This window comes from Suncus etruscus, chromosome 18 (genome assembly GCF_024139225.1).
Source record: "Suncus etruscus isolate mSunEtr1 chromosome 18, mSunEtr1.pri.cur, whole genome shotgun sequence".
In the NCBI taxonomy this organism is placed as follows: Eukaryota; Metazoa; Chordata; class Mammalia; order Eulipotyphla; family Soricidae; genus Suncus; species Suncus etruscus.
Genome location: NC_064865.1, coordinates 48,201,278 through 48,222,676, shown reverse-complemented (window position 1 = coordinate 48,222,676; position 21,399 = coordinate 48,201,278). Strand labels below are relative to the sequence as shown.

Genomic DNA, 21,399 nt, shown 5'->3' with positions numbered 1-21,399 from the left:
TCACCAGTCCAATCTGGCATCTGGAAGAGACAAGTGAAGATGCAGCATGGAAAGAAGCAAATGAAATGGAATTAGCTGAAGATCCTGACAGGTACTTTCACCTGAAGTGGCCCTCACATCTGGTATCCACATCTGCTCCTACACAATACTTGGTTATATATTGCAGTGTGGGTTCATTCACTGCTTCTTTGCATCTGTCCAGGAATCTTCAACTCCCACGAGAGCTACCTGAGAACATAAACTAGTTCTTCCTCTTAGGCTCCCATAAGTAAATCAACTGTCATCTCCGCACCAAGCTGCCAAACCTCACTCCCAAGCCCAATCAGATGGAATCATCTATACATTCCTGTTTACTCTGGCAGGTCAAAGTCATTCCTCTTCCAAAGACAGAGGATCAGAAGAGAAAACAAAGATCAGATACCTACTAGATATCTACTAATTTATTGGGGTAAAAGAGGTTCCCAGAAATGGTAAGGAGAATGAAGGGGCACCTGCAATTCTCAACCAATATCTGCTAATTTATTAAAGGAAAGTGGATCCCAAAAAAGCAATATTCAGAAGACTGGGGGCCCCACCTGAAATTCTCAGCCATTCAGGACGTTGGCTCAATGCAAAGTTCCTGGGATGTGCCACTCTAGCACTACACGGACTCTATGACCCTCCAATAGTCAAAAGCAGATCAAATGCATTTAGCCATGTGCCCTAACCACTGTACTATTTCCTGGACTAGAATACCTAGTCATTGAAATCAATCAGTTCTCTCCAACAGAGTTTTCCCCCACCCCTTCCTTCTACTCTGTTAAAATAACTTAAGTAAAAAAAAGTAATCACTGCACGTTGGAATCTGTCATGATTAAAGCCTGGGGAATCGATACAGGAGGCTTCTGCAGGAGCAATACATTATCCTTCATTTAGAGAATGTTTGATTGGGGCACAGATGTTTTTCACACAGCAGTTGAGTATCCCTTTACTAATAGAGAAAAAGCTACACGCACCTCATCGTGGTGCTTTACATCCACAATAGCCTAGATCTGTAAACAACCCAAGTGCTTGATAACATGAATGGATAAAGAAGAGGTCAATGAACACAATGAAACAGCACCTGGCTATAGAACAGGTGAAACCTTGGTTTCTGCTATAGTATGGAGAGTGTGAATTTAATAAGGAAGAGAAACATACAAAAGCTAGATGCTCTGAAGCATAGATGGATATAAAGAGATAATGCAAGGGAAGAGACCAGGTCCAATTTCAAACAACTCTGAGGTTCTGATATAAAACTAAGGTCAGGAAGCTGTGTTGAAAAGTCTATTGGACTATGTGGTATGATATTGGCACTTTCCTGGTAGGGTTGATGTGGTAACACTGTACCCCTAAAACATATATTTATAGTCTTATAAACCAACATTACCTTAATTAAAGAAAATTGAAGGGGAGAAGGGCATCTTAAATACGGCTCTAAATTGCTCCATTGAAAGAGGGGGAAAAAGCACTATCTTGGGGGAAAACAACAAAGCCAGACAAATTCTTTAAATGTCCTTCAGCTTTATATTTTTAGTTAAAGTAAGGGCAGAGTGGGAATATTGCACTGGTAAAGGGGGGTATTCTGTTTGATTTTTTTTTTGTTTTGTTTTTGGTTTTTGGGCCACACCCGGTGACGCTCAGGGGTTACTCCTGGCTATGCACTCAGAAGTCACACCTGGCTTAGGGGACCATATGGGATGCCGGGGGATCGAACCGCGGTCTGTCCTAGGCTAGCGCAGGCAAGGCAGGCACCTTACCTCTAGCGCCACCGCCCGGCCCCAAGGGGGGTTTTCTGTTTATGACTGAAACCCAACTACAAACATGCTTGTAGTCATGGTGCTTACATAAAGATTTGTATTAAAGAGGTCGGAGAGATAGCATGGAGGTAAGGCGTTTGCCTTTCATGCAGAAGGTCGGTGGTTCGAATCCCGGCATCCCATAGGGTCCCCCAAGCCTGCCAGGAGCGATTTCTGAGCATAGAGCCAGGAGTAATCCCTGAGCATTGCCGGGTGTGACCCCCCCCCCAAATATTTATATTAAATAAAAGTAAGAGCAGAGTAAGTCAACAAGAAGTTATGGGTAGAATATTGGAAGGAGTACTAATCCCATTTTTCTCTCTCTCTTTTGAGTCACTCCCAGCAGTGCTTAGAGGTCTCTTGTGATGCTGGGGATTGAACCCACATGTATGTTATTCCTACATGTAAAATAATTTTCTAGCCTCTAATTCAGTTTCTCTTCCACTGAATCAGAGATAGGCCCGTAGAGATTTTTTCTGTAATAGAACAGCCAATACACCAGTCTTCTAACAAAAATTTATGAAAGCATCTCTGAACAAGAAGGACAGCTATTTTTGTATTTCTAGACATGAAGGACAAAGAATACAAAATTCCCTTGCTGTTCTTTTCTTTTTCTTTTCCCAGAAGGAAGAAAATATTTACCTTTCATTCATCTTTTGAACACAACTGCCTTAATTTTTCAGATGATTTTGGGAGCAAACTGATGAAGAGCTCCAGGTTACCATTTCAAAGCCAAGTTTTCAAATAAGACAAAATTTAATACAAATGTTTTCTTTAAGGACTATGTAAAGTCTGACTTCTGAAGGCAAATATACATGAGCCAGGCTTTGGTCTTAGTAATGGATCAATGAGTCAGGTTTTAAACTTCATAATGTTGTACTTAGTAAGGTAAGTCACAGTGTAAAAAGTACCTATATGTTCTACAGCATGAATATAAGACACTCACTTGCTAGTATGAATAAGGTGTATGGTAGACTCTACAGGAACAATATAGTAAGTGAGCAGAGGGGATAGTTCTAGACACAGAGCAGGATATCTCTCTCTGGTGTTGTCTCAGTTCAGCCTTCTTCTTCATACATAGAGCAGCAAAAGCATTTTCTTACAGTCACCAGCTATTTCACATGTTTGCTTGGTTTGGGGCCATACTTGAGGGTGCTCAAGGCTTACTCCTGGTGTGCTTGGGGAAACCATACATGTTCCAGGAATAGAAGCCATGTCAGCTACATGCAAGGCAAGAAACATTTTTTTGTTGTTGTTTTTTGGGCCACACCCAGCAGTGCTCAGGGGTTACTCCTGGCTGTCTGCTCAGAAATAGCTCCTGGCAGGCACGGGGGACCATATGGGACACCGGGATTCGAACCAACCACCTTTGGTCCTGGATCGGCTGCTTGCAAGGCAAACACCGCTGTGCTATCTCTCCGGGCCCGCAAGGCAAGAAACTTACCTGCTGTATTATTTTCCCCACCAGCTCCATGACTTTTAATCATGGAATAAAGACAGATGACAACATTCTACCTAATTTCCTATCTTACATCAAACAAATCACTATCACCTCTGAGATGACACAGCTCTGATGAGCTGTCCCAGATCCTTTATTTTTTCTATCTTCTCTATTTTTGATTCATGACAAAAACAAAAAACCTCCTCAGCTGGAATATACTCTTTCTGCTCTGGCAGTAGTGGAACTGAATATGATTTGCTAGGCATAAACATGCGGGATTGTTCAGGTATCTGAGAACTAGATGACACTATGCAAACATTTGTTGTGCTTTTGAAGGTTAATCATAAGCTCTATGTGTCTTTAAATCGCATACAAGGCTGTAGGCTAGAAGTATGAGCTAGAAGTATGAATAAGCAGTCAATCTAAATACACATGGTTTGATTGGAAATATTTCCAACTTTGTTCTGAATAACAAAAAGATTTCCAAGTGAAATAAGACAACCAATATACATGTAAGTGAGCTGAGGGGAGTGCCACAGGAATTTATTATTTTAAAATTGTTTATTGATTACAACATGGTTTTATTACAATATGGCTGACAACACTATTGTTAACAATAATTTCTCATGCACATCTTTTTATCACCACACCCATCAGCAGTGTACCCACCACCCTTCCCCAAGGATGCTAATGCCTCTCTTTCAACTCCCACCACACACTAACTCAGTTGTGTGGATCAGTTTCCCATAATTTTTGTTTGTTTGTTTTTGGTTTTTGGGCCACACCCGGTGGTGCTCAGGGGTTACTCTTGGCTGTCTGCTCAGAAATAGCTCCTGGCAGACACGGAGGACCATATGGGACACCGGGATTTGAACCAACCACCTTTGGTCCTGGATTGGCTGCTTGCAAGGCAAACACCGCTGTGCTATCTCTCCAGGCCCTCATAATTTTTTTAATATGGAACGCTTCACAAATTTGCATGTCATCCTTGCACAGGGGCCATGCTAATCTTCTCTGTATCATTCCAATTTTAGTATATGTGCTGCCTTAGCGAGCACTCCCAATATTTTTTTAACTTTATTTATTGATTAATTAATTGATTGATTGGTTGTGGACCACACAACCAGCGGTACACAGGGGTCGCTCCTGGCTCTGCACTCAGAAATCGCCCATAGCAGGCTGGTGGACCAGATGGGATGCCGAGATTTGAACCATCTGTCATGGATCGGCTGTGTGCAAGGCAAACACCCTACCGTTGTGCTATCTCTTCGGCCCTGTTCTTCCATAATGTTGCCTTTGGCCCTTTGTTGTCTTTGTTGCTACCTTGCTGTGTATTGTTTGGTCCCACATATGAGAGAGGTTATTCTGCATCTCTCCCTTTCCTTCTCATTGATTTCACTCAGCGTGGTATTCTCTAGTTCCATCCATGAAACTGTGAATTGCACAATTTTGTTCTTTCTTATAGTGAAAGGTTACGAATATAAAACTTATATCTTTGACTTCTTTGTAGTAGAAAAATCCCAAATCTCAGGGTGTCTCAGAGAAGGTGCAGATAGTAAGCTGAGAGGCTCTTAATGAAAATTATCAGAACTCAGACGCCCATCCAGGGAACACCCTGGGAGCAAGAGTGCAGTAGACAATTTCCTATCTGTTACCTTTCCCTGGAGGAAGACAACCTTCACAGATTATATCTGAAATCTCCTCCTTCCTCACATTCCCTTATGCAATTATAAACCCTCTTAAGTTTAGTTAGCATTGATTAAGAATTTGTATATTATCTGTCTTCTTTTTATGATTGATTATTACTGAATAATAAATATCCTATAGAACGGACAGCTGAGGCTCTCTGTCCAAAAGACAGTTAGCCCCTTGACTCCCATCCTGTCTCTTTTATGTCTGTCTTGTTTTGGTTTGATTTTTGGTTTTTGGACCACACCCAGTGATGCTCAGGGATTACTCATGGCTATGCGCTCAGAAATTGCTCCTGGCTTTGGGGGACTATATGGGATGCCGGAGGATCGAACTGTGGTCTGTCTTAGGCTAGCACCACCACTCCGGCCCCTGTCTTGTTTTCTTAAATTTCATGGCAACCCTGCTTGAGACCCATTCACCTCGAGCAGGACTCCGGCACTTTTGTACAAAGGTGATATTTTAAGAATAGAAGTCAAGGGGCCATCGTGATGGCATAGTGGGTAGGGCATTTGCCTTACTCGAGGCCTACCTGGGTTTGTTCCTCGACATCCCATATGGTCACCCGAGCTTGACAGGAGTGATTTCTGAGCTCAGAGCAAGAAGTAATCCCTGAGCAATGCTGGGTGCAACTCAGAAAACATAAACAAACAAACAAATAAATGAGAATATAAGTCAAGGGCACATTTGTAGATTAAGATAAGAAGCCTATGCATGATAAGAAAGCATTGGGGGTATCACTTGGAACAGGGGAGTGTTGTGATATTATCCCTTATTTAGAAGATTACACTGTCTACTGTACAAACAACAGCTGGTGGCAGAACCAAGTGGCAGCAGAGAGAACTAGTGGACAATTTATTGAAGTCAACCCATCCAACAGGATACATTGGGTGCTATGCTGTGTAAAGATGAAAAGGCAAAAGCTTATTTTGAAGGTATAATTATTAAGGTTCCAAGAAGAGTTGAATGAGTTGATAACCACTGACCTAGCAACATACTGGGACTGTGGTATTCATTAAAAAAGTAGAAGTAGCATGACAGAAGTGTAAAAAAATCATATTTATACATCAGTTCCTAATGACAGTTTATATTACAAGGTACTAAATTATTCAGTCCTGAACTCAGATATTTCCAGAGAACAAAAGTAACTACTCAGAGAAACATTTGTAAATTGCATCTTGAAGCCTCTTGAAAAAGATGCCAGTAATATGGATACCCCCAAAAAACAGATGCAGCTATTCCAACCACCAGTAATACACAGGGAAGGCATCAGAGAACAGCTTAGATCTACTCTTCAACCCTGCTCCCAAAAACAGCTCCAAGTCCAAGTGAGAAAAGCATTCTTATTTTTTTTTTATTTTTTTATTTTTTGGTTTTTGGGCCATACCCGGCAGTGCTCAGGGGTCACTCCTGGCTGTCTGCTCAGAAATAGCTCCTGGCAGGCACGGGGGACCATATGGGACACCAGGATTCGAACCAACCACCTTTGGTCCTGGATCAGCTGCTTGCAAGGCAAACGCCACTGTGCTATCTCTCCGGGCCCGCATTCTTATTTTTTAATTGCATTTTGATATTGCATCAAGATCACATTTGCAATATGCAGAGTCCTGGGTATGTACAAACACACATTCACACACACACACACACACACACACACACACACACACACACACACTTCGAGTCACTGTTATTTTCTCTGATATAGCTCTGGTGACCCCCAGCACTAGTGCAGAGGTCCCTGGAGGGGAAAAAAAAACAAACCCAACAATAGTTATATTTTATATCCCTCAAGTCACTGAGTATAGTATAAAGGAGACCTAACAAACAGATTCATAGGAAAGAAAAAGTTGCCAAAGGGACAAAGCAGTCCTGGTGGCTGAAAAGACTTCCTGGAACCCAAGTGGACAAAGAACAAATTGGTCGACACCAGGTGGCAGTTAAATTGTTGTCTCCTAAGGAAGAGCCACCGAGAGGAGTTAGAGAGGAGTTGGAGGGAAGGAGGAGCCCCCAGGATAGATAGGAGACTTTTAAAAATCTCATCATGAGGGGCCGGGAAGGTGGCGCTGGAGATAAGGTGTCTGCCTTGTAAGTGCTACCAAGGAACGGACCGCGGTTCGATCCCCCGGCGTCCCATAGGGTCCCCCCAAGCCAGGGGCGATTTCTGAGCACATAGCCAGGAGTAACCCCTGAGCGTCAAACGGGTGTGGCCCAAAAACCAAAAAAAAAAAAAAAAAATCTCATCATGAATTCCATTCTACCTGGAAGAAATATCATAACTAGAGAAGTAAAATACAATCCACAAAGTTCCAGGATATGATTTTATCCTCCTTCGAATTTTCATTCAAAATCTAAAGAAAGTGAATAAATGCAGATTCACTAATTCCTTCTGGCTCACTGTAAGGAAAGGTTCCCTTGTAACTGTGAGGGAGGGAAAAGTTTAAAAATGTGGAGAAAAAAATGAAAACAAGGCCTATTATTAATAGGGGCTTATTAATAACAACCCTTATTATTTTACATGCTAATAGTTATGATCATCCTTATATGAACCATGAGGAGAAGTGATTCACCGTAACATTTTTACATAGAAGATAAGCAAATTCAAAGTCAAACTGAGATTCGCTCAGGAAATTTCAACTGATCACTTTAAGGAAGTCCAGGATTCTACTTGGGGCCAGAAATACTTGGGGCTCAGTGGTACTTGCCCTGCCTGTGAAAGACCTGGGTTTGATGCCCAAATCCACCCAAAAGAAAAGACTATTTGTTCGTGCAAATCATTCAAGGCAGAAAATAATATTTAAAACTATTTTTGATGCCTCTGCTCTGACCCTATTGGTGAAATAAACACTCTGTGAAAACTGCCCTGAAATCAAAAGATCAAGCCATACCCCACTGATTACACTTCTTAAAAACAGAATCCAAGACCTTTTTCCTTGCTCTCATCGCCTGCAGCTATTGGCATTCGATGCACACCACTGGCTTTCCATTCCCTTGTAAAATCTCACCACTCTCAGAAATATTGTCTCAGCCATCCCTCTGCCTTCCTGAGGTGGTGCCAGAAAGACATCAGATGAATTCTTGTTAGTGTGGGAAAAGGCAAGCACCCAAGCTAATTTAATTATCAGCTGATAAACTGTTTTCATTTTTATGACCCATCGCATTTTTAATTATGCCAAAGTTAATTTGCTTTCTGGTATCTCGGAGAACAAAGGTCTTCTGCAGATAGTTAAAATGCAATTAAAGTAAACGGATCAGAATTAACATCTGCTGCAGTAAATAAGCCCCAAACAAAGGTGGCCATCAGTAGGAAGGCTGCCCTCCAGTCGTGAAGGAGAACCATAGAATTTCAAACCTGGAAATAGCTTTGCAAGTTATCGTATTGAACACACCTCGAAGTTAAGAATTTGCATAACTCACAGTTAATGAGTTGAAGGGATTAGGGTGTTTTAACCAGTAGAATGCCATTCTCTATGCAAAAGCCTAATCATGCTATTAAGTAGATTTTTGTCTTTGCTATCACCATGGGACCTTTTTGTTATCAGGCATCAACCTTAACATGTTCAGTCAATTCTCCTAGGAGGTGCTCAGAGGAGAATTCGTGACTAGAGTTCATTCCTCTTTGTATAAAGAAAGTGCTGTGGTGGGAGGTGTCAGGTATTAGAATTGATTATTAAGTTTCCCTACAACTCCCTAGAATCTAAGACAATAGGATGGAAACTTGCTGGAATAGGTCTGGACTAGGTCTACAAAGAAAACAGAAGGGTTATTATTGGGCTATGCACCCTAAAGCATGATAAACTGGATTAAGGAAGATGCTTTCTTAGTTTAGTTCATAAAACAGGGGAAAGATTAGATCAGTGATTTTAGTGATGAATAATAACAATAATGAAGCAATGATCATACAATGATTATTTGGTGTTACAGGCACATAACGTTGACTCATTTATTCTTTGTGGAAGTCAAGGATAATCATTCCATTATGCTTTCCATTTTTTGAAGAATGAAGGTTAGGCAATCTGGAGTGGTTAACACTCATATCTTAACTCTCATATCTAAAGGAAAAAGAAGGGAGGGGAGAAGCAGGCAGAAACAAATTATGATAAAACCTTGGTGCTGGATTGCACAACGGAGATTATTAAGCAGAAAAAAAAAAGAGGAAAGAAGAGGTGAACTAGAAGAAACAGGACATGGTGGAAGTCTTGCATATTTTAGTAGAGGGATGGTTCAATATCTATACATCCAGATCATAAACACTAACATTATTGTTAACATATTACAGAAACCACTGAGAGCTGGTGAGAAAAATTGCTTTGTGGACAGTTTCCTCAGACTACTACATGCATTTCAATAAGAACAACAGGCCAAAGAGTGACAGGAAAGCCAAAGAACCATGTCAGACATTTCAAGGCTCACATGAAAAGAGGCTTGTGAAACAAAATACTGGAAAGGGGGCTGGGAAAGAAAGAGAGGGGCTGTTGCTAGAAACAGCATCTGGAATTCCACCTGAACGAAGAGATGCTTCATGTACAAGTAAGTCCTCCCTGAATAAATACACAGGTAAGTGTCCAGGATACACAGATCCTAAAGGAAAAGCATTCCTATTGCCCTTCACTTTTGATGTTGTTGCTGCAGAGATAAGGAAGTTGGGGAGTTGCAATCAGGGGTCACAGTGCCAGGATCCATCAAGCTTAAGCCTTGTGCATGCAAGGCAGGTGCTCAACCACTGAGCCCATCCTCTGTCTACTTCCTTTTCACCAAGAACAAGAAGTTAGTCACTGGTAAAAGGGTCTGACTACAACACAAATATTTGGTTAACACCAATAACCAAGGTTTGACACATAAAGCTACTAACTGTAGCAGCCTGCATTTACAATAAGACATGTTATCACTCACACACACACACACACACACACACACACACACACACATACATGCAGAAGAGCTTACAGACTAAAAATAAAGCATCTTAAGCCGATTTTCAAAAGAACTATTTTTTTAAAAGTAGAGTCTGGAAATAAGAGACTAGCAAAATTCTGCACTCATCCTCAAGCTTGTGCTTTGAGAACCAGCGGAATATTAAACAGTAAACACTAACACAGTCCAAACCTAAGGTCCCTTTCTTTGTTAATCAGGGAAAAATGGTTCCCCCCCCCCAAAAAAAAGGGAAAGCCACAAACACTAGTAGCTATGGGAAGAATCACAGATGAATGGAAGGTGAATTTGCGGTATTAATGTAAAGTCATACTTCTTTGCTTTGTAAACAGTATGAGAAAAATTTTCCCTACAGACATTTAGATAAAAACAAAAACAGAAAAAAAAACCTAATTATATTTATAACAAATAAGAGGGCATATTAAAACACTGGATGATAGGGGCCGGAGAGATAGCATGGAGATAGGGTGTTTGCCTTGCATGCAGAAGGACGGTGGTTCAAATTCTGGCATCCCATATGGTCCCCCAAGCCTGCCAGGAGCGATTTCTGAGTGTAGAGCCAGGAGTAACCCCTGAGCATTGCCAGATGTTGCCCCCCCCCAAAAAAAACAAAAATAAACAAAAAAACTACTGGATTATAGGCGCTAGAGCAGATGTTTACCTTGCATGTGGCCAACCTGGGTTAGACCCCTAGCATCCAATATGGTCCCCTGAACATGCCAGAAGTAATTTCTGAGTGCAAGGCCAGAAGTAAACCCTAAGTGATGCCAGGTGTGGCCCAAAACCAACCAACCAACCAAAAACAAACAAATAGACAAACAAAAAAATCCACTGAATGACAAGCTAAAGCTGGAGAAAAGAACCTGGTGGGCAATAAAATAGGATAAAACCAGCTATTTTTATACTTTAAGATAAAGGGTATCACTAATCTAGTCTACTTTATTTTTTTGGTTTGGGGGCCACACTCAACAACGATCAGGAGTTACTCATGGTTCTGCGCTCACAAATTACACCTGGCAGGCTCAGGGGACCATATGGAATGTCAGGGATCAAACCTGGGTCAGTTGCATGCAAGGCAACTGTTCTCCCCGCTGCACTATCACTATGGCCATAATCTAGTCTACATTTTATTCCGAGCAATAATCTCAATAACTCTATCTTGGAGCTGAATGATCTCTATTTTCTATTAATTCATAATATTTGTATTTTATTCATCCTAAGTTCCCACTGTAAGCAACTTTGTGTTTTAAACAATTCTATACTGATAAGTTTCGTGTTTGAGGTGTCTATGAAAAGTATTATGTAAAATACAATTTAATTATTTTTCTTAGTGTGTTCAACCACTAGTTGTATTCAAGGGGGTAGATCCATGCCTGGGTTCTAATGCAGGTGGTTATTTTACCCTCTGCGTCATATCTCTATTCTAAAGACAAGATAATACAGTTTAGGTAAAGATGGTATCAATCAGGGACAGATAGATAGAACTGTGGGTAGGTGCTTGCCTTGCATGCACCTGACATATGTTCAATTCCTGGCACCCTATAAGGTACCCCCACCATCACCAAGAGTGATCCCTGAGTGCAGAGCCAGAAATAAGCCCGGAGCACTGCTGGGTATGGCTTTCTCCCCTCCCCTCAAAAAGAATATCTCATTCAAGTAAATTCTACAAAATTGTGTTAACTTAAATTTACTCTTACTTCAAATGTCAATTTTTCAATAGTGATCTGTAATGGACTATTATGTAGAATTACAGGATTTCAGATTGCTTTCCAAATCACTTAAGATCAAAATGTCTTGTCCTTGCTTCTCATTTTTTTTATAAAATAAAGGGAAATGAACAATATGGTTACCAGATTTAACAAATTTCCAAGTTTAACAGACTTCCACGTATGAGCAAATAATGTCAAAGTAAATTTGTATCTCAAACACATAGTTACATGGATTGGCAGCTCTTCAAAATAAAACAAAATTACCACCATATGACCCAGCAGTTCCACCCCTAGCTACATACCCCAAAGAACTAAAAGCAGGAAGTCAAAGAGATACTCATTCCCCAATGCTCACAACAGCATTAATCACAAAAGCCAAAGCATGGAAACCATCCAAGTTTCCATCAACAGAAGCCTGGATAGAAAAATGTAGTGATATACAAAGGAAGATTCAGCAATAAAACAAAATGGAATTGTAATCCATACTACAATATAGATGAGCCTTTGAAACACTATAGATGAACCTTCACTGCTAAGTGAAATAAGCCAGTCATAAAAAGAACTATCACATAACCCCATTTGCAGGAAGTAGAGTCTATGCAAATTCAGAGAGATGAAAAGTATAATAAAGGTTACCAGGGGTTAAAGGAAGAGAAGCATGGGAAATTGCTGTTTAATGGTTCTTGTTAGAATGATAATAGTTTAATAAATAAATAAAAGTTTCAGATACATAATTTTGGTGATGGTTGCCCATTTTATCCAATTATATACCTCACATGAATGAAATGTGAGGTATACATATTTTACCTTTAAGTTGTTTAACTTAATATCTCTATTATTTATAGATGGGGAAGTTCTATACAATCCTAGGAGTCTCAATCTTTAATTTTTATTTATTCATTTATTTTGGTGTTTGGGACATATCTAGCAGTACTCAGGTTTACTTCTGTCTCTGAGTTCAGTAATGTCTTCTGGAAATACTCAGAATGCTGGGGATGAAACAAGACTAGCATCTTAACCCCTCTACTATCTCTCCAGCAACTAATTATTACTTTCCTAGTCTATAAAACAGTTTTACTAAAATTAATCATCCATTTGTGAACTAGTGGAGAGATGCCTCCCTTGAGAGAGAAAAAACATTAATTTCATATATGAGTAAAATTTTGTAATTTACTTAAAATTCTTCTAAATAGAAACGTACCAGATGACCTACTTCAGATGGGTTTCAAGGAAGCACTATCTGGGGATGAGTGAGAGTCTTAGCTGCTTCTTCCAAGCATATTCACCTATGACAAAGCCATTCCAACCGCAAATATGGATGAGTCATTTAAAAACGCATATGGGATAGAGATATAGTACAGCAGGCAGGGCTCTTATCTTGCATATGGCTGACCAGGGTTCAATCCCTGGCACCATATACGATACCCTGAGAATCACAAAGAGTGTGCCCTGAGCAAGAGCCAGAAGTAATCCATGACTAATCCATTGGATTTGTCACCTCCCCAAAGGAAAATAGAAAAGAAAAGAAAAGGCATATTACTAAGTAAAAATATCTAAGGAGACCATTGAATATATAATTCTAAGTACATAACATTCTGGAAAAGGCAATGCTAGGAAGAAAGAAAAGCTGAGTGATAACATGGCATTCAAAGAGAAGAAGGGAGGGAGGGATAAATAGGCAATCACAATGTATTTGGCAGAGGGGCAGTGAAACTACTCAGTATAATATTATGATAATACTATAAAAAGGAAGAAGACATGATGAAGTATCTTCATTTGTCTTCATCCTGCTGACCAAAAAAGAATCAAAATACTTATTTTATTTATTTGGGGAAGAGTGTGGGCCACACCTGGCAGTGCTTGGGAGTTACTCCTGACTCTGTGCTCAGAAATCGCTCCGACAGGCTCAGGAGACCATATGGGATGCCAGGAATCCAGGTCAGCTGCATGGAAGGCAAATGCCCTAACCACTGTGCTTTTGCTTTGGCCCTAATAATATTTATTTTAATACAAAGCTATTTCTGAGAGAATACTACAATGATCTTATCTTGAAAAAAAAAGAATAAAAAAGGTATGTGTGAATGTACAAGTAATTAAAGTTAGAATTATTTTTAGTACTACCAACTATTAATATTTTGAACACTGAAACACAGGAAGCACTCATAAAAAGTACTGTACATGTATTAATTGACTTAGCCTTCAACTAATCCTGTTGTATACAAGCTATTTTACAAATATTTTACAAATGTAAAAACTGATTTGCATAAATGAAGAGAACTTGCCTACAGATACTGGTAGAGCCTACAATTCCATTCAGCTTTTTAATTTGGCGACTTTTCTTTACATATTTACAATAAGTATCAATATTATTATTTTATATTTGTAGTTTTTTTAAATAAATAAATAAATGAACACTCTACCCATATCACTGAGAATGTACCTATGGAAGTCCTCATTGCTGGAATCATTAGGATTTATCTCAGTAGTTACAAAAGGGTATTTTAGCTCATCATTTTGTCCCTAAGAAGAAAACAATGAGCAATAAGGCCTGCAATGGACAGATGGGATGTGGGTGATCTGAGATGCAGTCAAGGAAAGAAGTGATGTCTTAGAGCAGAGGAATATGGGAAATGAGCTGAGCTCTGGCTATAGAGAAGGTCTGATGAGACAAACTGGTCTCTGCTTAAGAAGCCTAAAAAGTCAACCTATTTCCTGATTTGACTTTCTCTAACAAAGAGCTCCAAAAGCACGATACTCTCTACTAGCCACATCCATCCACCAGGTGAATAATAGGAAGGCTATGTTTCAACAGTCATTTGTTTTGATAATGAAGGTTGTTGGGATAAAGTAAAAGAATAGCTGGGCAGAAATAACCTCACTATTGTTTTTGGCTAATAGATCCTAGTGTTTCAAATGCTCAATGAAGTCTTAATCTGTGGGTGGACTAGAGAAAGTCACTATATCCATCACTAACTTCTTTTTTTGTTTTTTTGTTTTGTTTTTTTGTTTTTTGGGCCACACCCGGCGGTACTCAGGGGTTATTCCTGGCTGTCTGCTCAAAAATAGCTCCTGGCAGACACAGGGGACCATATGGGACACCGGGATTCGAACCAACCACCTTTGGTCCTGGATCGGCTGCTTGCAAGGCAAACACCACTGTGCTATCTCTCTGGGCCCCATCATTAACTTCTTTACTTAGTTTTAGATCCAAATAGGTAAGATACATCAAGCCATATCTTCACCCATTAAACCTCAAACTCATCTGTGTCTGCTATTTCTGAGTCCAACTACAACACCAGTCTTGTTTTCTACTCCCCTATGAGCCTTCCTATAGGTTAAAAATATATTAACCTTTTGAAATGTGAGTAATGTTGTGCAACCATTGTTTAAACTAAATTCCATCTTGACACATCAGTCTTATGAGTTTTGTTAGGAAACCCCAGAAAGATGAATCAACTTTTGGCTTCCTGATTAAAAAAAAAAATGCCTGAGACAAAACCAGAGCTTGATTGTACATAATAAAATCCACCCTAGAAATCTACCCTATACCTCTCCATGAAACACATAGTTTTGTTCTTTTAAAGAATGACCAACAGGAGTGATGCCAAAAACAACATAATTAAAGGTGGTTGTATTCATCAAAGTTACTGGTGCAGAAGAGTTAAATAACTGATTTTCTCCCTATCTTTAGATTTTATTTGTCCAGACTTAAAGGTCAGCAATCAGAAGACATATGTCCATGCTAGATTAGAGTTTATTTTATATACTCAATGAGACTCTAGTAGATAGATCTATGAGTTCTGGGGAAAACAATTTTTTTCCTACTTGTCAGATACAAAAATAAACCACTTTAGAACAAATTCAGGTAGGATAGAAGGGAAAGAACTCCTCCAAATGATAAAAAGCAAAATAAATTTAAACAATAAGGATCCCGGGCCAAGTGATAGCACAGCAGTAGGGCATTTGCCTTGCACGAGGTGGACCTGGGACGGATGCAGGTTCGATCCCTGTCATCCCTTATGGTCCTCCAAGCCTGCAGGAGCAATTTCTGAGCACAGAGCCAGGAGTAACCCTGAGCACCAATGCCAGGTGTGTCCCAAACACCCCCCAAAAAATAATAATCCCAATATAAATAGAAAAGCTACATAAATGATTCTACACCCCAAATCAGGAAGAAACTTGGTCCCATGTTGCATCAAATAAATAACGATGGGGCTGGATGGCGGTGGATGGCGATGGATTTCTTTCTGCCATCCCAGGCCACGTGGCTCAGCAACCCCATGAACCGGCGGGTTCCAGGCCCAGGTGATCGGCGTAATCACTCACTCATAGGCAGGCATCAGGAAGCATTAACTTTATTCATGCCCTATTCACCACATGTGTGTGGCCTATCTCATAACCGTTTAAGCATTCAGCCATTCTAGGCTACCCTGCGTCTAAACCCTTTCAGCCATCTTCCCCTTGGCCTCCATCCTGCTCCAAAACCAAAAGAGGCAGAAACCCTAAAGCCAGAGAGCTCAGCAGGGCCGAAAGGGAAAGACCCTTAATCCCCTGGCTTCCGGGTTTATCTACCTATCTACCCATTCCCAGGAATGGGCCGGGTCTTGCAGGTAAGGTCACACCTATTATCCGGTTCCCAAGACCCCTCCCAGAAATGGGTGGGTCTCAGATAGGTACCCTACATTCATACATTGTAAATAGCATTAAAATGGTACACTCCCCATCATTGTGATAATGAATGCAGCCCCAAAAGAATAAACACTAAATATTAGAGTAAAAGTGTCTGGACAGATTAATTTTTGGAGGTGGAGCTCCAGATCTGGAAGTGTGGTGGTTACATTTCTAGAGACATTTTCCTTTAGAAGAACTTTTCTCATAGAAGCCAAATTAAAAAAACGACAACAGCCATCATAAGAACATTTCCATTTCCTGATCATATTATGTATTGTTCCTGACTGGAAAAGTTGATGATTGATGTTTTGACCACTGTTTTCCCCCTTTTGGAGTGCCCCGGGGGCCCAGTTGACATCCCACTGCCACCTTCATCAAGCTTTTATGGGATGTAAGGAATATGTGTGGATAGCCACACTCAGCAATGGGCTTGCAGGGAAGGTTCCTACCTCGTTCAAACTTTAACCGCTGATAGAGCTGAAACTGTTCCACAGGCATCAAACAGGCGATCTGAAACCAGAGAGAGAAAGATGAGATTGTGCCCATCATGGGGCCAAGCACACAGTAGTCTTGTATGATTTTTCCTCTCTAGGCTGCCACTCTCCTCTCTGTGACCATCTGTTTGCAAACTCTCTTTTCTCCACAGTGTGTATGTAGCAGCCCATGCCATCGTGCTCTGACCATCCCCAATCCTGTGCACAGTAGGAGCCATCACTCAAGGCACAGAATTCACACACCTTCCATAATTTTATTAGTACTTAGACAACCAAATGCTTGGACCACTCCTCCCACTGATCTACACACAGAATGAAAGTGGTTTCTGTCTCTACAATCACTGAAAAAAAAATTTAGAATATAGTTCTAGCTTTAGAGTCCTTGAAAAATAAGGTCAAGGGGTCAAAGAGATAGCACAGCTATAAGGCATTGACCCTGCATGTGGTCGACCTGGGAGGGACCTCATTCGATTTCCAGCATCCAATATGGTCTCCCAAGCCTGCCAGGAGGGACTTCTGAGCACAGAGCCAGGAGTAAGCCCTGAGTGCTGCCAGGTGTGGCCCCAAACCTGATAAATAGATAGATAAATAAATAAGTTGTGTAAAAAAATAATAATAAGGTCAAGGGGTCTGAGAGATAGTATAGTGTGTAAGGTATTCACCTTACACATTGCCAACCCAGATTCAATCCCCAGCATCTCATATGGTCCCCCCAAGTCTGCCAAGCGTAATTCCTGAGTACAGAGCCAGAAGTAACCTCTGAGCACTTCTGGGTGTGGCCCAGAAGCCAAAAAAATATATATAGAAATGAAAGAAAAATAATGTCAAGTAAGTAGCGCCATAGAAATTATTAAAATTCCATAGCTCCTATGAGTAGAGCCTTCTGATGTACAAAAGGATCATCTCTCCTGACAAAAAAAAAAAAAAAAAAAAACACTTCAGGGGGCTCTGGGTTACCATGCCTTGCCATCCATGAGACCAATAAGAATAGAAATGCTTGAGATATTTCTTGCCACCAAACTCACATTTCTATTTCCGGTGGCAACAAGAAACTAAAGATTTACTAGTAAACAACCATGATTCATATCGAACCAAATGACATTTTGGATTAATCATTTTTAAACTGGATTTCAAAGGCCATCGCAGGAAAAGCTAACTGCTCTTACACAGGCATTCTAAAAATAATAATTCCATTGACGTCAACATGAAAACATATTGACATTACTTAAAAGATTTATAACGAAGAAAATCAAAGGATCTGACATTGGGTTTCTAGATATTTGGCACATTGATACAGAGCATGGTCTTGTATCAATGCTGAAGCAATTGGAATGAAATATATCTAGCTGAAATTTCCTACAACCAGTGAAAGTTACTTTGAGAAAAATGGATTAAAAAAAATGCAGTAGTGGGGCCGGAGAGATAGCATGGAGGTAAAGCGCTTGCCTTTCATGCAAAAGGTCATCAGTTCGAATCCCGGAGTCCCATATGGTCCCCGGTGCCTGCCAGGAGCAATTTCTGAGCATGGAGCCAGGAATAACCCCTGAGCACTGCTGGGTGTGACCCAAAAAAAAAAAAAAAACCACAAAAAAAAAAATGCAGTATTTGTTCATGCTGGGAACGGGGTGGAGGGAGAACAACACTGGTGGTGGGAATGCCCCTCATTCATTGTCACTATGTGCCTTAAATATTACTTTGAAAAATTTGTAATTTACTTTTTTTATTCACAATTAAAAAAAAAGAAAAGAAAGAAGATGATTATTTTTTTAAAAATGCATTAAAATTGTACTGAAAAATATATCTCATGGTAGGGAGGAAATGGACATTCTTATGGGAGGTTTAGTGTTGGAATGTTGTGCCCATGGCAGTATTATAAATCACAGAAACTAAAATAAATAATTTTAAATTTTAAATACCTGGGAAAATCTACATATGTATATAACTCATTTGAAACCCAAGACAATAGCTCAAAAGGAGGGACATATCTAATATGTGAGAGGCCCCAAGTTTGATTTCCAATATTTTATAACTCCCCAGGAAATACTGGTGGTAGCCCTGGCTAAGGCTGAGAACTCAAGCAGTTTACAGACACAGACACACACAGACACACACACACATTTTATTTGGCAGATTAATAAATAATATAAAATGTAAGAAAAGCCATACAATAGGCAGGCTCAATCTTCACCATTTTAGGGACAGCATCAGAAACATACATTGCATTAGGTTCCATTTTCACCTCGCATCTCCAATAAAAGCTCCTTAGACATGAAGGGAAAGTAATTGAAAGGGAAGAAGAGATAGATGGGAAGCAAAAGAGCAGGGTGACAGAGACCCATGTCCATCAGTTGTGTAAAGGAAGGAAATATCACTAAATACCCAAACCACAGAGTCAAAACACTCAAAACAAGAGATCCCAACTTCAACAACCAAACTTTAAAAGGGGCGTGAGGGTGGGAGGAAACCTGGATACCCTGGTGGGGGAGGGGGGAAACACCAGTGGTGGGATTGATGCTGGAACATAGTAAGTCTAAAACTCAACTATGAAGAGCTGTGTAAATCAGAGGGCTCTAACTAAAAATAATTTAAAGCTCCTTTGATTTGCAAAATATATGTATAATCATATATATATATGTTTAATTTTGGTTATATGTATTTTAACATAATCTTTTAAATAGGGGTAGGCTTAATTTATACTGAAAGCCAGGTTTGTCTCATAGATAAAACACTAACTGCACATCTTTACTGAGTTGTCTCCAATACAGTTTACAGCTGAGATGAGGACAGATGCCAGCAGGGAGGACTCAAGCAGTTCCTGCCTTTGGTGGAGAGCAAGTCCCCTAATATCGTTCAGTATAAGACTAAGATTTGAGGGGTGATATCAACTAGAACAGAAAGACCCTAGGGATATTCTAGAAATTTGCTTTTAATACAGTTGCCCTGAGTTATTTGAGGTCTTTGGATCTAGGGCACAGTTCTGCACTCTAATCCCCCTGTTAAGAAACAATTTGGAGACTGGTACGAATCTGCTTCCAATCACCCCCCTAAATACCGTTGTCCTCAATGCCAAGCAATTCATTTAATAGCAAAGCCAAGCAGAGTTGATGGGAGATAAAGCCAACGGAAGATGAGGTGTTAGTGAGAGCAATGACCAGAATTAATGCCAAGAACGGGGACGGAGCTCAATGGTAGAGTGTAGGCTTTGCAGTTATGAGCCCTGGATTCCAGCCCCTCTACAGTCTCCAAATACCGTGAAGACAGACAAATGTATGCAGTGGAAAGCCAGCAACAGTAGAGACAGATGTTTCATTTTAAATTAAAAAGATAAATGTTATCAGATACTCAAAGATAAATGCCCCCAGGGAAGTCATAGATCATACTTTTTTTTTTTGATATATGACTGTTATTTGTTATTTTGGCAGGCTCGGGGGAGATGGCTCAATGCTACAGTCCAGCCATGCTAAAGGCTGCCAGAGAGTTGGGGGGGGGGGGTCCATGCAGTGTTGAAGGTATAAGGCAGCTCCTTATACATGCAAGTCGTGAGCCCTTACTTAGCCTTAGGCTACCTATCTATCCCCCTCTTTATTATTTTATATGTCACAGGTTGGTAAAGAATTGAGCCTTAAGATAAATCTATTTTTCTCCTGAAATGGGTGACCATAAAATGTTAGTTCAATCGCTTCTCATTCTATGTAATCCTTTCTGCAATAAATAGAACTCTTGAATGGATAATGGAGAGTATCAAGCTGAGTGAAATGAGTCAGAGGGAGAAGGATAAACATAGAATGATTGCACTCTTTATGGGATATAAAAAAAAAGATAGTATGGTAATAATACCAACAAACAATAGAGACCAGGGCCAGGAGGACTCGTCCATGTTAGGAATATTGCCATAAATAGCAGGGGAGTGCTGTGAAGGCAGAGAAGGGATCACTGTGACAATGAGAGTTGGAAATAATCACTCTGGACAAGACTGGGTGCTGAAAGGAGATAAAGTGATATGCATGGTAATCCTTCAGTAATAATATTGCAAACCACAGGGTCTAAAAAAAAAAGAAAGAGAGGGGCCAGAGCAGTGGTGCAAGGCAAAAGGCATTTTGCCTTGAGCGCGCTAGCCTAGGACCTAGAACAGACCACAGTTCAATCCCCCCCCCCCCGACCACCCCCCCCCCCCCGGCTCCCATGTGGTCCCAAGCCAGGAGCGATTTCTGAGTGCATAGCCAGGAGTAACCCCAGAGCGCCACCAGGTGTGGCCCAAAAACCAGAGAGAGAGAGAGAGAGAGAGAGAGAGAGAGAGAGAGAGAGAGAGAGAGAGAGAGAGAGAGAGAGAAATGTCTGCCACAGAGGCAGGTGGGAAGATAAGAGAGGAGGGAAACTGGGGACACTGGGGCAAGAAATGTGTACTGGGGCCATTGTAGTGGCACAAGTGGTAGGGCGTCTGCCTTGCAAGCACTAAACTAGGACAGACCTCGGTTCAATCCCTGACATCCCATATGGTCCCCCAAGCCAGAAGTGATTTTTGAGCTCATAGCCAGGAGTAACCCCTGAGCATCACAGGGTGTGGCTCAAAAAACGAGAGAGAGAGAGAGAGAGAGAGAGAGAGAGAGAGAGAGAGAGAGAGAGAGAGAGAGAGAGAGAGAGAGAGAGAG

General features: G+C 40.6%; 1 protein-coding gene and 1 non-coding gene across 2 annotated transcripts in view; both read right to left on the bottom strand.

The window, feature by feature from the left end:
• Positions 1–21,399, bottom strand: part of RNF144B (ring finger protein 144B) — an 86,545-nt gene that overhangs the window by 13,921 nt on the left and 51,225 nt on the right. Inside the window, exon 3 of the mRNA XM_049765279.1 lies at positions 16,706–16,766. Within this exon, the coding sequence (XP_049621236.1) occupies positions 16,706–16,766 (61 nt within the window). The remainder of the gene's footprint in view (positions 1–16,705; positions 16,767–21,399) is intronic.
• Positions 4,210–4,316, bottom strand: LOC125996707 (U6 spliceosomal RNA). Its single transcript, XR_007491388.1, has one exon. It is a non-coding gene; the product is annotated as a U6 spliceosomal RNA (small nuclear RNA).